Below are 15355 nucleotides of genomic sequence, written 5' to 3' on the forward strand. Positions count from 1 at the left end.
AAAGCAAATTATTTACATAAAATAAATAAATAAATAAATGTGTTTTCAGAATAGAATGAAAAACATTATCATTTTTAAGGTTCTGTTTAACATATCCTCACCCCCCTTTTTGACGAAATTCTGGCTATGTCTTTGCTTATAGTGCAAAGTAAGGACTGCAAGAAGGAGTCAAAGCAAGTAATGCTGCTTCCACTAATAGAGAAGCAGACAGTATGATACTGCAGAAGAGAGAGCATATGACAACTGAAGATCAGAAGGACCTGCCTTGGTGGATATTTCTTGAAAATGTTCAAATTTTCTAATGTTCACATGGTTTGGCAACTCCTACACACTTGAAAAGCAAGACTGAATACTTAAGAAACTTGCTGTTTACTACAAATTCAAAAATTGTTAGCAGAAGACTTCTGTAGACTTGTCTTGTCTCTGTAAATTAGCAACTTATAAATGAAGTTTTTACCCCTGTCAGAATTACATTTACATTTGCTGCTTTCACTATCTCTCAGCCCACCATATAACCCAGATAGCAGTGGCACTTGATTCAGAGGCAGCTGCTTACGATTTTGGTGATAGCAAAAAATTTTCATAGCCAGTGAAGGGGGGAGAGGCAGTTGCATAAGTTCCTGATCATCACTCTTTCTGCTACTGTCTTCGATTAAATGCTGTGCCTCTCCTCAGTGAATCGAGGCATGAGGGCATGTGACACTGATGATAGCCATTCATGAATCAGATGGGGTGTTCAGTTTTGTGGATTCCTCAGTGCTATTCACAGGCAGTAGGTTATGTAGCAGCACAGTTTCACTCTCTCCCTTCTCTTCGTCATGCAAAACAAATATATGTGTGATAAACATTTCCAATTAGGCAGCTGAACCCACATCTGGAGGTCTCCAAGTCAATCATGCAAAAGACTTTACTTTTTTTACTGTCATCACAGAATAAATGTCTTATGTAAAGGTCATAAAGTAATATCTTATTGTTGCTTTTATGTTGATGCATAGGAATTCAGTATTGGTGTCAACATTTCTCTCTTTCTCCGATGTGAAACTAGAGCACAATTTTGTCTAAAACTGTTCAGTTAAATTTTTTAAATGATATGAAGATAGAATAGCAGGCCAGTACCTATGTTCACCTATGGCAAAATTCAGCATCTGGAAACAGAAACTCACAAGTGTCAAAGTTATTGTTCATAATGTTTGGAATTTCTATTTTGCTTCTGCAGGGAGGATAGAGGGATTGGTTGAGGAGGGGCAGGTCACTCAGACCCTTGGTTGAATAATACCTTGTTTTGAGCATAAGGGAAGACTAACATGAAGTAGAACACATCAGAGAGAGTAGCAGGTCAAAGATCTTTGACAATCCATTCTCTCTGATGTTTTCTCCTATATGTTTGCCTTTCCTCACAACATGTGGGACCCTCACATTCTAGAATCTGTGTTTCTATTCACAGTACTTTAAATTGTGCCTCCTGAAGGTAGGCACTGGCCAACCAGCTTGTTTCCTTGTAATTTAGCAGTTTCCTTAGCTCAATTTGGCTTTTGATACAGTTATATATGTTGTATTTATTAAGATCTGAAGCAATGTTTTTTCCATACTGGTGGAAGTATTATAACACTATCAGCTGATACTGTACATTGAGATAATACTGGTTCTGATGAGAAGAACTGTTGTTTCATTGCATATACATGGATGCTATTTATAATAACACAGCATTTATTGTAGTCATTCCATGATATTGACAGATGAACCATGAAAGAGTCGATACAGCAATATTAAGCAGTGCCTGAAAGCCCATATACAAAATGAAAATGTCTGAGATGGAACTCAATAAAACTCGTTCCTTGAATTTCCACGTTTTAACTGCTCTTACAATTTCAATTCTTTCAACTGTTCAACCACATAACAGTCCACTGTTCCAAAGAGAAATATTATTTCTCATTATTATAAAGTGCAACTTATTTTAAAATCTCTGTCATTGCATCAACCAAAAATTAAAACTATCTATTACTCCAACTACTATTTACTAAACTGGTAATACATACCCTGTCTATGGCATAATCAGATATCATTACAAAGAGATGAGCTGGTAACCCCTCAGGTTTCCCTTTTGGGATCATCAAATGAGGAGGCCAACCACAAGAACAGTATCCACCTGCCTCTTGTGACTGTGGATCAGAATTGTTTAAATTTTTTAATGGACTTCCAGCTGTAGCTGCTACAGAAGATTTCTTTGACTCTCTCCAGAACACATTAAGTCCAGTTTTCACTGAAAGGAATTTTCCAGTTTTAAAAATTTTAAATTATGCTGTAATAATTATTGATCACACAAATCTCTAAAACTCTATATAAATGGAGAATATTTTTATAATGAATGTTTTTATCTAGAATTTTCCTGTTTAAAATATTTATCACCGTGGTGTATCTTCATTTGAGGACCATCCTTTCCTTACTCCTTGTTGTGGTCTTTCAGTCCTGAGACTGGTTTGATGCAGCTCTCCATGCTACTCTACCCAGTGCAAGCCTCTTCATCTCCCAGTACCTGCTGCAGCCTACATCCTTCTGAATCTGCTTAGTGTATTCATCTCTTGGTCTCCCTCTACGATTTTTAACCTCCATGCTGCCCTCCAGTACTAAATTGGTGATCCCTTGATGCCTCAGAAAATGTCCTACCAACCGATCCCTTCTTCTAGTCAAGTTGTGCCACAAACTCCTCTTATCCCCAATTCTATTCAATACCTCCTCATTAGTTATGTGATCTACCCATCTAATCTTCAGCATTCTTCTGTAGCACCACATTTCGAAAGCTTCTATTCTCTTCTTGTCTAAACTATTTATAGTACATGTTTCACTTCCATACATCGTTACACTCCATACAAATACTTTCAGAAACGACTTCCTGACACTTAAATCTATACTCGATGTTAACATATTTCTCTTCTTCAGAAACGCTTTCCTTCCCATTGCCAGTCTACATTTTATATCTTCTCTACTTTGACCATCATCAGTTATTTTGCTCCACAAATGGCAAAACTCCTTTACTACTTTAAGTGACTCATTTCCTAATCTAATTCCCGCAGCATCACCAGACTTCATTCGACTACATTCCATTATCCTCGTTTTGCTTTTGTTGATGTTCATCTTATATCCTCCTTTCAAGACACTGCCCATTCCGTTCAACTGCTCTTCCAAGTCCTTTGCTGTCTCTGACAGAATTACAATGTCATCGGTGAACCTCAAAGTTTTTATTTCTTCTCCATGGATTTTAATACCTACTCCGAACTTTTCTTTCGTGTCCTTTACTGCTTGCTCAATATACAGATTGAATAGCATCGGGGAGAGGCTACAACGCTGTCTCACTCCCTTCCCAACCACTGCTTCCCTTTCATGTCCCTCGACTCTTATAACTGCCATCTGGTTTCTGTACAAATTGTAAATAGCCTTTCGTTCCATGTATTTTAGCCCTGCCACCCTTAGAATTTGAAAGAGAGTAGTCCAGTCAACATTGTCAAAAGCTTTCTTTAAGTCTACAAATGCTAGAAACGTAGGTTTGCCTTTCCTTAATCTTTCTTCTAAGATAAGTCGTAGGGTCAGTATTGCCTCACGTGTTCCAACATTCCTACGGAATCCAAACTGATCTTCCCCAAGGTCGGCTTCTACCAGTTTTTCCATTCGTCTGTAAACAATTCGTGTTAGTATTTTGCAGCTGTGACTTATTAAACTGATAGTTCAGTAATTTTCACATCTGTCAACACCTGCTTTCTTTGGGATTGGAATTATTATATTCTTCTTGAAGTCTGAGGGTATTTTGCCTGTCTCATACATCTTGCTCACCAGATGGTAGAGTTTTGTCAGGACTGACTCTCCCAAGGCTGTCAGTAGTTCTAATGGAATGTTGTCTAGTCCTGGGGCCTTGTTTCGACTTAGGTCTTTCAGTGCTCTGTCAAACTCTTCACACTGTATCATATCTCCCGTTTCATATTCATCTACCCCCTCTTCCATTTCCAGAATATTGTCCTCAAGAACATTGCCCCTGTATAGACCCTCTATATGCTCCTTCCACCTTTCTGCTTTCCCTTCTTTGCTCAGAACTGGGTTTCCATCTGAGCTCTTGATATTCATGCAAGTGGTTCTCTTTTCTCCAAAGGTCTCTTTAATTTTCCTGTAGGCAATATCTATCTTACACCTCATGAGCTAAGCCTCTACATCCTTACATTTGTCCTCTAGCCATCCCTGCTTAGCCATTTTGCACTTCCTGTCAATCTCATTTTTGAAACGTTTGTATTCCTTTTTGCCTGCTTCACGTACTGCATTTTTGTATTTTCTCCTTTCCTCAATTAAATTCAGTATCTCTTCTGTTACCCAAGGATTTCTACTAGCCCTCGTCTTTTTACCTACTTGATCCTCTGTTGCCTTCACTATTTCATTTCTCAAAGATACCCATTCTTCTTCTACAGTATTTCTTTCCCCCATTCCTGTCAATTGTTCCCTTATGCTCTCCCTGAAACTCTGTACAACCTCTGGTTCTTTCAGTTTATCCAGGTCCCATCTCCTTAAATTCCCACCTTTTTGCAGTTTCTTCAGTTTTAATCTACAATTCATAACCAATAGATTGTAGTCAGAGTCCACAAGTGCCCCTGGAAATGTCTTGCAATTTAAAACCTAGTTCCTAAATCTCCGTCTTACCATTATATAATCTATCTGAAACCTTCTAGTATCTCCAGGGTTCTTCCATGTATACAACCTTCTTTCATGATTCTTGAACCAAGTGTTAGCTATGATTAAGTTATGCTCTGTGCAAAATTCTACCAGGCGGCTTCCTCTTTCATTTCTTAGCCCCAATCCATATTCACCTACTACGTTTCCTTCTCTTCCTTTTCCTACTGTCGAATTCCAGTCACCCATGACTATTAAATGTTCATCTCCCTTCACTACCTGAATAATTTCTTTTATCTCATCATACATTTCATCAATTTCTTCATCATCTGCCTTGTGTCTATCTTGGCCACAATAATGCGTTCCCTATGCTGTTTGTAGTAGCTTACCCGCACTCCTATTTTTTTTATTCATTATTAAACCTACTCCTGCATTACCTCTATTTGTTTTTGTATTTATAACCCTGTATTCATCTGACCAAAAGTCTTGTTCCTTCTGCCACCGAACTTCACTAATTCCCACTATATCTAACTTTAACCTATCCTATTCCCCGCTCCGATCCGTAGAACGCCAGTTTTCTTTCTCCTGATAACGATGTCCTCTTGAGTAGTCCCCGCCTGGAGATCCGAATGGGGGACTATTTTACCTCCAGAATGTTTTACTCAAGAGGACGCCATCATCAGTTAATCATACAGTAAAGCTGCATGCCCTCTGGTAAAATTACGGCTGTAGTTTCCCCTTACTTTCAGCCGTTCGCAGTACCAAAACAGCAAGGCTGTTTTGGTTAGTGTTACAGGGCCAGATCAGTCAAACACCCAGACTGTTGCCAGTGCAACTACTGAAAAGCCTTCTGCCCCTCTTCAGGAACCACACGTTTGTCTGGCCTCTCAATAGATACCCCTCCGTTGTGGTTGCACCTACGGTATGGCTATCTGTATCGTTGAGGCACGCAAGCCTCCCCACCAACGGCAAGGTCCATGGTTCATGGGGGGGGGTTCTTACTCCTTAACTTCATTCAAATTTCCCCTTTAGTCCAGGATAATGCAATTTTTCAATGTATAGCATATAACTATAGACATTTATTTGTTGTTATTGTATAGTGTATAATTATGTGAAGCTGTTTGACAACATACTTACAATGTACTGTAAATTTGTCCATCTCAATGAACGAATTTTTTTGTTCTCGAAACAGCATTGGGCGTCCTTGTTCATTGAATTTTGGAGCCAAAAATATTCTTACAGTTCCTGTTCGAGGTGGTCCTGAGTTGCTAACCTAAATTAATGAAGTTTATTTATTTATTTGTCCTCTGATTCTTTCTTGTACAAGACATGCATGTGGTGTGCACATATCATGCATTATGACACTGAACAAGTAACAGTATGATGTGACATGAGGTGATGTGATGAGACACTACAAAACATGATTTTCCATCTATATTATTTATTACAATGCTATCTTATTTTCATGCCACACTCAAACATATACAAAATAAGTACCTGTTTGAAATAGTTACAGATTACAACTTATTACAAGGATATTACAGTTGAACATTTCCATCAGTTCTGCAATCAAAATTCATATTTCTCTGATGCTTATGGACGAAAACCTCAGATATACTGTAAAAATAATGATTAAGCAAGAATTCCAAAGACAGAGACTTTGTATTTTTTTATTTTATTTCATTTTTTTTATTTCTCATGGAAGACTGTTGTAAAGCTGAATGCCTTGATTAAATGGTGAATTTTAAAAGCTAAAGTAGGCATACTTTGAAAGTGTTGAATTTTCTGTCCTGCACCATGATCATGGACATCCACATTTTCTTGAATTTTCCACTGCTGCTTTTTACAAACTTACATATTTATCTATGTAGAGACTCAAGAGATAAAATGAGTGATTTTTGGAAGAGAGGTCTGCAGATGTCAGTTGTCTTTAGACTTTTCATTACTTTCAAAGTTCTATTCTGAGTGAGGAGACTGTCCAAGCTATGTGGAAAGTCTCATCATAATATGATACTGTACCATATTACACTATGAACCTGTACATAGTAGACAGTGCAAAGAGTCTCTGGAATTGTGCAGTATATAAATATGGATAAGGCATAGCAAACTTTATTCAGCTTACTATTAGTTTTGCTGCATGGTATGAACATTTTGAAAAATGAAAACTTACTCTGTTAGAATCAATATGGATGCCGCTAAAAGCTCTATTGTTAAACTCAATGCCTCCATCATCCTTGTGACCAAAGACTCCATAGATAATGGCACTTAGTTTGATATATTACACCTCAGCTTCAGAAAAGCCTTTGATACAGATCAATACTCTCACCTGTTAAACATAGCTATGAGCTTATACAGTATCAGACCAGCTTTACATTTTGATTCTAGTTGAGAGGAAATAGAGAAGACACAAAGAAGAGTGGAATGTTCATAATGGGTTCCTTCATAAGCTTGACAGAGTGATTGAGATAATCATCATACTATATGAGAAGTGTTATACGAGGGTTGGAACGTAAATAGTATCAAATATTTGTTCACAACTGAAACAAAAGAGTTACATGTTTGCACCTGTTACTGTCCTTCAAAGTAGTCACCAGCGTTGTGTAGAACCCATTGCCAGCTATGTGGAAGGTGTAGTAAACCGTTAGCAGAGCCTGTTCTGTTGAAGGTGCGAATGGAGCGGTCTACTGCACCTCGAATCTCTGGAACAGTTGTGAAGCGAACGCCACGAGGTGGTTACTTCATCTTTGGAATCAAATCAAAGTCAGAATGGAGTATGGCGGATGGTACAGTACTTCCCAGTCGCATCAACCAAACAGAGCAGCCACAGCTTGTGCTGTATGTGCCCGTGTGTGGTCATGCAAAATGATGGGTCGGTTGCGCAGAAAGCGTTGCCGCTTCTTTCGCAAAGCTGGTCACAGATGATGCTCCAAAATTAAACAGCAATACTGTGCATTGACGGTCTGCCGTGGAGGAATGTAATGTGTTAGGATAACACCATCACAGTTGTACATGAGAATCACCATAACTTTAGACCGCTCCATTCGCACCATCAACAGAACAGGCTCTGCTAACGATATACTATGCCTTCCACATCACTGGCAATGGGTTATACACAATGCTGGTGACTTCTTTGAAGGACAGTAACAGGTGTAAACATGTAACTCTTTTATATCAGTTGTGAATCAATAGTTGGCACTTTTTAAGTTCCAAACCTCATACATAATGGAGAGGTTTACTGTTAAAATTCTGAGACACTGCATTTCAAGAAGACTTGTTCAACATTTTACTTTGCCCTATTTACTTCTTATGAAATGAGCGTTATGGCAAAGTCAAGGAAAAAAATGGCAATACCAAGAAGGAGTTGTGGGACATAAACAAAAGTTGGTAGGTGTGTTTCTATTCCTGAGAGTTGGTGTCTATGTAAATTTCACACCAGTCACATAAGACTGATGCTAGTAGCACCACCATAAGGATCCAAATTGGTCTGCTTTCAATACACACTGTAACGGTTGTGAACAATAGTTACCTTTGAAACTGGATGTGGTGGGTTGATGTTAGTTGAAAATACCTTTAAGGTGATCAAGATGCCATTATCAACACCTCACTGAGTTTGAACAAGGTCATGTAATAGGGCTATGAGAAACTGGATGTTCCTTGTATGATACTGCAGGAAGACATGGCAGGAATGTAGCCACTGTACATGATTGCTAGTGGCAGTAGCCACAAGAATGTGCTGTCACAAGAAGACCAGGCTTCAGATGACCACGTGGCACTACCAAGAGAGAAGATCATCATATTCAGCATATGACTCTGTATTTGCAGCAGCAGCTTGAGTAGCCATTGACATCACAGAGACACAATGAACTGCTACAAATCAGTTATTTCAAGGACAGCTCTGAGCCAGATGTCCTGAAGTGTGCATTCCACTGTCCCCAAAAGACTGCCATTTGCGACATCAGTGGTGTCAATCAAGAGATCATTGGAGGGCATGGTGGACATCTGTTGTGTTGTCCAGTGAAAGCTGGTTCTGCCTCAGTGGCAGCAATGGCCATTTGTTGGTTAGAAGGAGGCCAGTTGAGCACCTGCAACCAACCTGTCTGCTTGCTAGACATACTGGACCAGCACTTGGAGTTAGGGTCTTGGGTGCGATTTCATATGACAGCAGGAGCAGACTCATAGTTTTCTCAAACATCCAGACTGCAAATCTGTGTGCCCAGTGTGATGATTCGATCTGTTGTGCTGCCATTCATGAACAGCTTTCCAGAGGATGTTTTCCAACAGGATAACGCTCACCAACATACCACTCTCGTACCCACACACTCTCTGTAGAGTGTCGATATGTTGCCTTGGCCTCCTAAATCACCAGATCTGTTTCCAATCAACCACCTATGGGTCATCATCAGACAACAACTCCAGCATCATCCACAAACAGCATTAACTGTCCCTGTATTGACGGACCAAGTACAACTCCGTCCCATAAACTGAAACCAAGCACCTGTACAATATAATACATGCACATTGGCATGTTTGCATTCTACATTCTGGCGGTTACACCAGCATTACACATTTGCAATGGCTTATCTTGCAATTACATTAACCTGTGATCTCGCAATGTTAATCCTTAAATATGTCACCCACACAGATGTAGTCCCAAAATTTCATCACTCATCATTAATTATTTTTTGTGTGTTCTGATTTTTTTCCATCAGTGTAATAATGATACAAGAAGCAATCTCTGCTAGACGCTGAGTTGTGGTTTGTTGAATATAGTGGTAGAGCAAGTAAGATTGTGAAATGTACCACATTTCGCAGCTAGTAGAGTAATTTATTATGACATGAAACTTCCTTAGTTGTTATTAATTGTTATGATTTACTAATTAATTCACAATTTAAATCCCTTTGCAGACCCACTTAGTCTGTCTTGTCAAGAAATTTGAACTCTGTTGTTATTTTGGTGCGCAGGTGCATGTAGCAAACATCACGATGGAATTTCACTGCTGCATTGAAACACAGTGAGATGGGATTATGCCACTTGCAATCATTCTGCTCTTTTAAATATTTTTCCCTTGTCATTCAGCTGATTATACTGATACAAGTATGGTATATATCATGAATACACAAAATGATTAAGTTCTTCTTTATACAGTAATTTATGGAATCTCATTACTCGTATCAGAATTAGCAACTGCTGAGACTAGTAGTGTATTTAGTTTTGTTTAAAATCTAGTTAACTGAGATAACTGCTAATTTAACTCATTATAGTAGCATGCTGTACAAAAATTAGTACGAACTAATCAGTAGTTATGAGAGGACGGACACTGCTCATTAGAAAGTCCACATTTCATTCCTTCTGGAACCTGTGGAATGTTCAGAGAATTTGATGTCTGTTTTGTTGTCCTTGCGGTTAAACTGAACAAAAATTAGATTTCATGTATGATTAGATGGTGGAGCGAGCAGCCAAAGTAACTGTGAACCAAAACAACTCTCAGTCGGGGCATCCTTAGCTGTGGTAGCTCATTTTATAGCACAAAATCTGCAAACAGCTCTGCCTTGAGCCAATTTTTATTAAGGCACTACTGGTTTTGTGGCTTACAGACACATTATCAGCAGCATATAAAAATGAAAACATGGTAAACAACATGTTAGAGAATATAGAAGGCCCACCCTTCATAGTTAAAACCATACTGTCTGTAGGGCAGATACTCAATGAATAAAATGTTAGGTGACAGAAAATATCCTACACCATGTAACAAGGACGCATCAGGAAGTCAGCATAATTATCCCCTACAAAAATTATGGTTTTAACTATGAAGGTTGGGCCTTCTATATTCTCCATCATGTTTTTTTCCATGCTTTAATGTTTATATGCATCTGATGGTGTGGCTATAAGGCATAAAACCAGTGGTGAATTACAGAAAATTGGTTCAAGACATAGTTGTCTGTGCAGTTCTTTCTATTAAGAAAAGTAAAAAATAAAAAATTGTGAACCCATGTATTGGTAGGGGCCTTAACTGAACTTAAAATGACCACACTATTTGGTGAATAGTGCCTTCCCCAGCTGGATGACTCCATTCTTCTTTTCTTGGATCAATCACGTGTCCAACTACCCTCTCCATAGATTATAAGAGAAACTGTAATCATTTCTTGCAGTGTTTGATTCTACATAATATAAAATTCACAGAAAGGCATTTCTGGCACTGAGAAGCAATTGAAACAGATGAAAATGAGTAAGTTGTCAGGTCTAGATTGAGTTCCAATTCGGTTTTACAGAGATTAGTCTACTGTATTGGCTCCTTACTTAGTTCACATTTATTGCAAATCTTTCACCCAGTGCAAAGCTCTAAGCACCTGGGCAAAGTGTGGGTGAGGAGTAGCAGGCAGATTTCATATTTTTAGATTTCCAGAAAGTGCTTGAATGGTGCTCTCTGCAGACTTTTCACAGAAGTTGTAGCATACAGAATGAGTTCCTGATATGTGAGAGGATTGAAGGCCTTTTTTGTAATAGAATCTAGTATGTTGTCCTCAACAGCAAGTGTCCATCAGATACAGGACTGTCTCAGGGAAGTGTGAGAGGACCACTCCTGTTCTCTTTATACACAAATGATGACACAGATAAGGTGAGCAGCAATCTGAGAAAGTTCACAAATTATGTGAAGTATACGGGAAAGTATCATCACTGAGTGACAGAATGATGTAAACAGGATTTATACTTGGTATAATGAATGGCAGCTTGCTCTAAATGTAGAAAAATGTAAGTTAATTCTGATGACTAGGAAAAACAGTCCCATAATGTTTGAATATGATATAGTGGTGTGCTGCTTGACTCAGTTCCATTAATTAAATATCTAGGCATAACATTGCAAAGCAATAATAAATGGAACCAGCTCATAACGATGGTAATAGGGAAGGTGAATGTCAACTTTGGTTTATTGAGAAACTCTTAGGAAAGGGTAGCTAATCTACAAAGGAGACCACATGTAGAACACTTGTGAAATGTTGGATTGAAGGAAAACATGAAAGCAGTTCAAAAGCTTGCTGCCAGATTTGTTATTGGAAGGTTCAATCAACAGGTGAGTATTACAGAAATGCTTTGTGAACTCAAATAGTATCCCTTGGTGAAGATAAGGTTCTTTTTGTGAAACACTTTACAGCTGACTGCAGAATGATTCTACTGCCACCAATGTACATTTTGCGTGGATTGTGAAGCCAGGTGAGAGAAATTAGGGCTTGTACAGAGGCATATAGATAGTCATTTTTCCCTTGCTTCATTTGTGAGTGGAATACAAGGTATCCTCCACCATATTCCACACGGTGGCTTGTGGTATATGTTTGTAGATGTAGATGTACTCATGGATTGATGTTTACCAAAGACATTCACAAATATAAATGACTACATGTTGTAATAATCTTGTGAATGTTAGGGTGGGGGAAAATATTCATAGACTGGCATATTGATATTTTATGATATTGGTGTATACATGTTTGTTTGTAAAACTACAGGGTGAAAATTTAATAATTTAGATGACCTGTAAGTTCCGACAATAATTTGTTTTACATAAAATATATTTTCTTAGAAATGTATAAAAGTTCACAGTAACATTTGAGTAGTACAGTATATGCACTGTGACCATGGAACCTCAGTATGGAGTAGCATCACCATGGGCTGTATCAGAGCTGCTAAAGACTGTTGCATGGAATCACAAAGTGCCTCAATATGCTGCTGGGGAATAATCTGCCATGCGGTTTGGGGGTGCATCCACAAATTACGAACTGTGGCTGCAGGAGGACTTGAACTATTGTGCGAATAGCTTTAAAACATGAAATTTTAAACTTTGGGTTTCGTTTTTATATCTTCTGTTGCCACATTACTACTGGTTGACATGCTTAGTGATTTTATGTAGGATCAGAATTCTCTTGGGCTCCTAGAAAGATCCTTTGCTAAGGTATGTTCCTTGAAGTCTTGTTACAGATGCATGAATTTCTACTAACTTTTGCCTTTTTACTTTTCCACATTATTTTTTGAGCCAAGTGTGCAACATTCCATGCTTCCATTACAACTGCATTTTCATGTCAACAGTATGGACATCTGCTTATTTCTATCAGTGATCAGTAAGTTTATTCTGTTCAGTGCCTGTGGAATCAAAAACCACCTTGTGGAGTTCAGCCAGCAGAATCCATATGTGAAAGTGCACTACAAACATTTTGCCACTTTCATACTGATTAGTTGTTTATTGAAAGTGTGTGCCTGTGATTAACATTCTACGTGAGATCTGAGAGCATTCATTGTGTTGCTGCAAGTGATAATAAGTGTGGAAACAAATAACTAAACTCTGTGTTGAGTACATTATTTGAGAATTTGCCATGAAACTAGATTTCAGCAATATGACACAGACATCTTACAATGACCTGCTGAGTGCAAACATGAAATCACATGTAAGACACACTACTATTTTGAAAAAGTGGAACATCAAGACCGATAGATGTGATCACAATGAAATTTATTCCATTGGTCAGGGACTTGACACAATGCAAATGATTAGCATTACAGATCCGTAAATGCACTGTGACTGTGAAAATTCAGTATGTAATAGTGTCACCAAGTGCTGCAATCAGAGCTATTAGACGTCATTGCAGGGAATCAAATAGTGCCTGAATATGCTGCTGAGGAATACTCTGCCAAGTAATTTGTAGGTGCATCCACAAAACATCAATTGTTGCTGCGGGAGAACTTCAATGAACAAGGTACTAACCAACCATATCCCAAACATGTTTGATGGGTGACCTGTCATGTGAACAGGCAGGTCAGGGAAGTAGAGGTACCCATCATTCTTTGAAGAAGCGTTGCACATTCCTCAGCACATATAGCCAGGCATTGTCCTGCTGAAATGTGGATTCTGATCAATGGAAGCGATACAGTGGTATGAGTGTCGTCAGTCTAGCTAGCAGAAGATGCCATCAGACCATCCACACAGACATGTCCACAGCTGTTGCAGTGCTCAATGCACTTTCATGCCTGTATTCCTCCCCTGTGATGTCTGCAAGGCCTAGTGACTCTTGGTTACACATTTCCACTTTGTTTGATGGCTCCCCACTGACTGAGCATTTTTTAACACACTGATCTGTCTAGTCATACAAAAGAGGTCCCTGATGGGCCTATATACCTGCCAAACTCTGCAATTAATTCACTTATTATGTTTCTGCTGTTTTACCCATCCTCATAGCATGTCGTGTTGCACACCATTGATTCTGAATGTTTTACCTTTTACAATCCCTTACTATACATCACAGGATGCCTTTTGTATTACAGAATTAAAGCGTATGAGTTAATTTGTGTGCATTGATCTGTAGAAATTCTCAATGAAACCACTGTTATGGTTATCAGGAATATAGTCATCCTCATGGAAGTCAATGTTAAGGCTTGGGCTCTGTCATTATAACAGTCTGATCCTATGTTGGATGAAGTTTTTGGACTTTCTGTAGTATATTAGAGAGAAAATTTTAAAAAATCTTAATTAGATGAACCATCTAAGCAGAAGCATAGCAGATCAAGTTATCAAAGCATAACAAATCGAGAGATACTATGTCAACATTATCATTTTCTTAGTCAGTTCACTGCACCCAATCTGATATCAGAAAGGTAGCATGAGTGAGACCAATCAAATTGCACTGAGCATCAGTGGTCATAAAGACAGAAATATAGCATATATGTTTCCAAGTAGTCAACAGAATCCATCATGCCCACAGTGTTTCAAGACCCATCAATGTACGGTCCGTAATCGCCATGACATGATATATTACAGCTGCAATAAATGAGGCAATGTGACAACTGTTTATCATAATCAGACATGGAGCCTGAAGCCAGCTCTGTAAAGTAAGAGTATATGCATCAGCAACATTGTGCAAGTACATAACAACGAAACCAATGTGCCAAGTATATTGATGCTAGCATTTACAGTGAGTAACGAACCTGTAACATTCTGGTCCATTAGTGTCACTTATCAATGAAGACATACACTTGCAGTTTATTCACCTGCTTTGCATTCAACTGAAAGATGACTGTAAAATTGTAGTAATCAATCAATTCTATGAAAATATCAAATTCTAGTATCTGCTGAATACAAGAAATTTACCCAAAACATAAATTTTGCCACTGTGACTCCTTCTACAGCTGCTAAAATTTTTGGCCTTGACACTTTCACCAATGTTTGATTTCTTATTGAAGACCCTATAGTACTGTATTGTGTTCTATATTTTTTAGAAATCTGAATATGTCTTGCCAAGAATTTGCTAACCTACTGGTGCATGTACATGTGTGTCGACTTTACTGCGTTGGCACTGGAGACAACATTTCGTCCACTCTCTACAGTCCTTCTTTGGTTGCAGCCACACGAAGTGGTCTAGAACTACATGGAGCATAGATCTCATACCTGGGTGTCTCAGGCTGTGTAGGGATTCGAATGCTTGCCGTCGGAAGTTCAGAGGAATGTATGGACGTGGCATGGCTGTGGACACATCGTAATACAGTTGCATCCTGGCACCAGGAATGTCTATGGGCTGTAGTCACAATGAAATCCTTGCATCTTGTTACAGGTCTTGCAGCTCTTGGCCTGAACTCTGTGCTTCTGCAAGTGCCATGTAGTCCAGTGAAGAGACACTGCCGATGTGTGAGAGACAATCCACCATGACATTGTCAATCCTGGAAATGTGT

General features: G+C 38.7%; 1 protein-coding gene across 1 annotated transcript in view; it reads right to left on the reverse strand.

Moving 5' to 3' along the window:
* Positions 1-15355, reverse strand: part of LOC126236353 (phenoloxidase 2-like) — a 173536-nt gene that overhangs the window by 13303 nt on the left and 144878 nt on the right. The window contains exons 10-11 of the mRNA XM_049945583.1: positions 5785-5920; positions 2037-2260 (exon numbers count right to left, since the gene is read on the reverse strand). Of these exons, the coding sequence (XP_049801540.1) occupies positions 2037-2260; positions 5785-5920 (360 nt within the window). The remainder of the gene's footprint in view (positions 1-2036; positions 2261-5784; positions 5921-15355) is intronic.

This window comes from Schistocerca nitens, chromosome 2 (genome assembly GCF_023898315.1).
Source record: "Schistocerca nitens isolate TAMUIC-IGC-003100 chromosome 2, iqSchNite1.1, whole genome shotgun sequence".
In the NCBI taxonomy this organism is placed as follows: Eukaryota; Metazoa; Arthropoda; class Insecta; order Orthoptera; family Acrididae; genus Schistocerca; species Schistocerca nitens.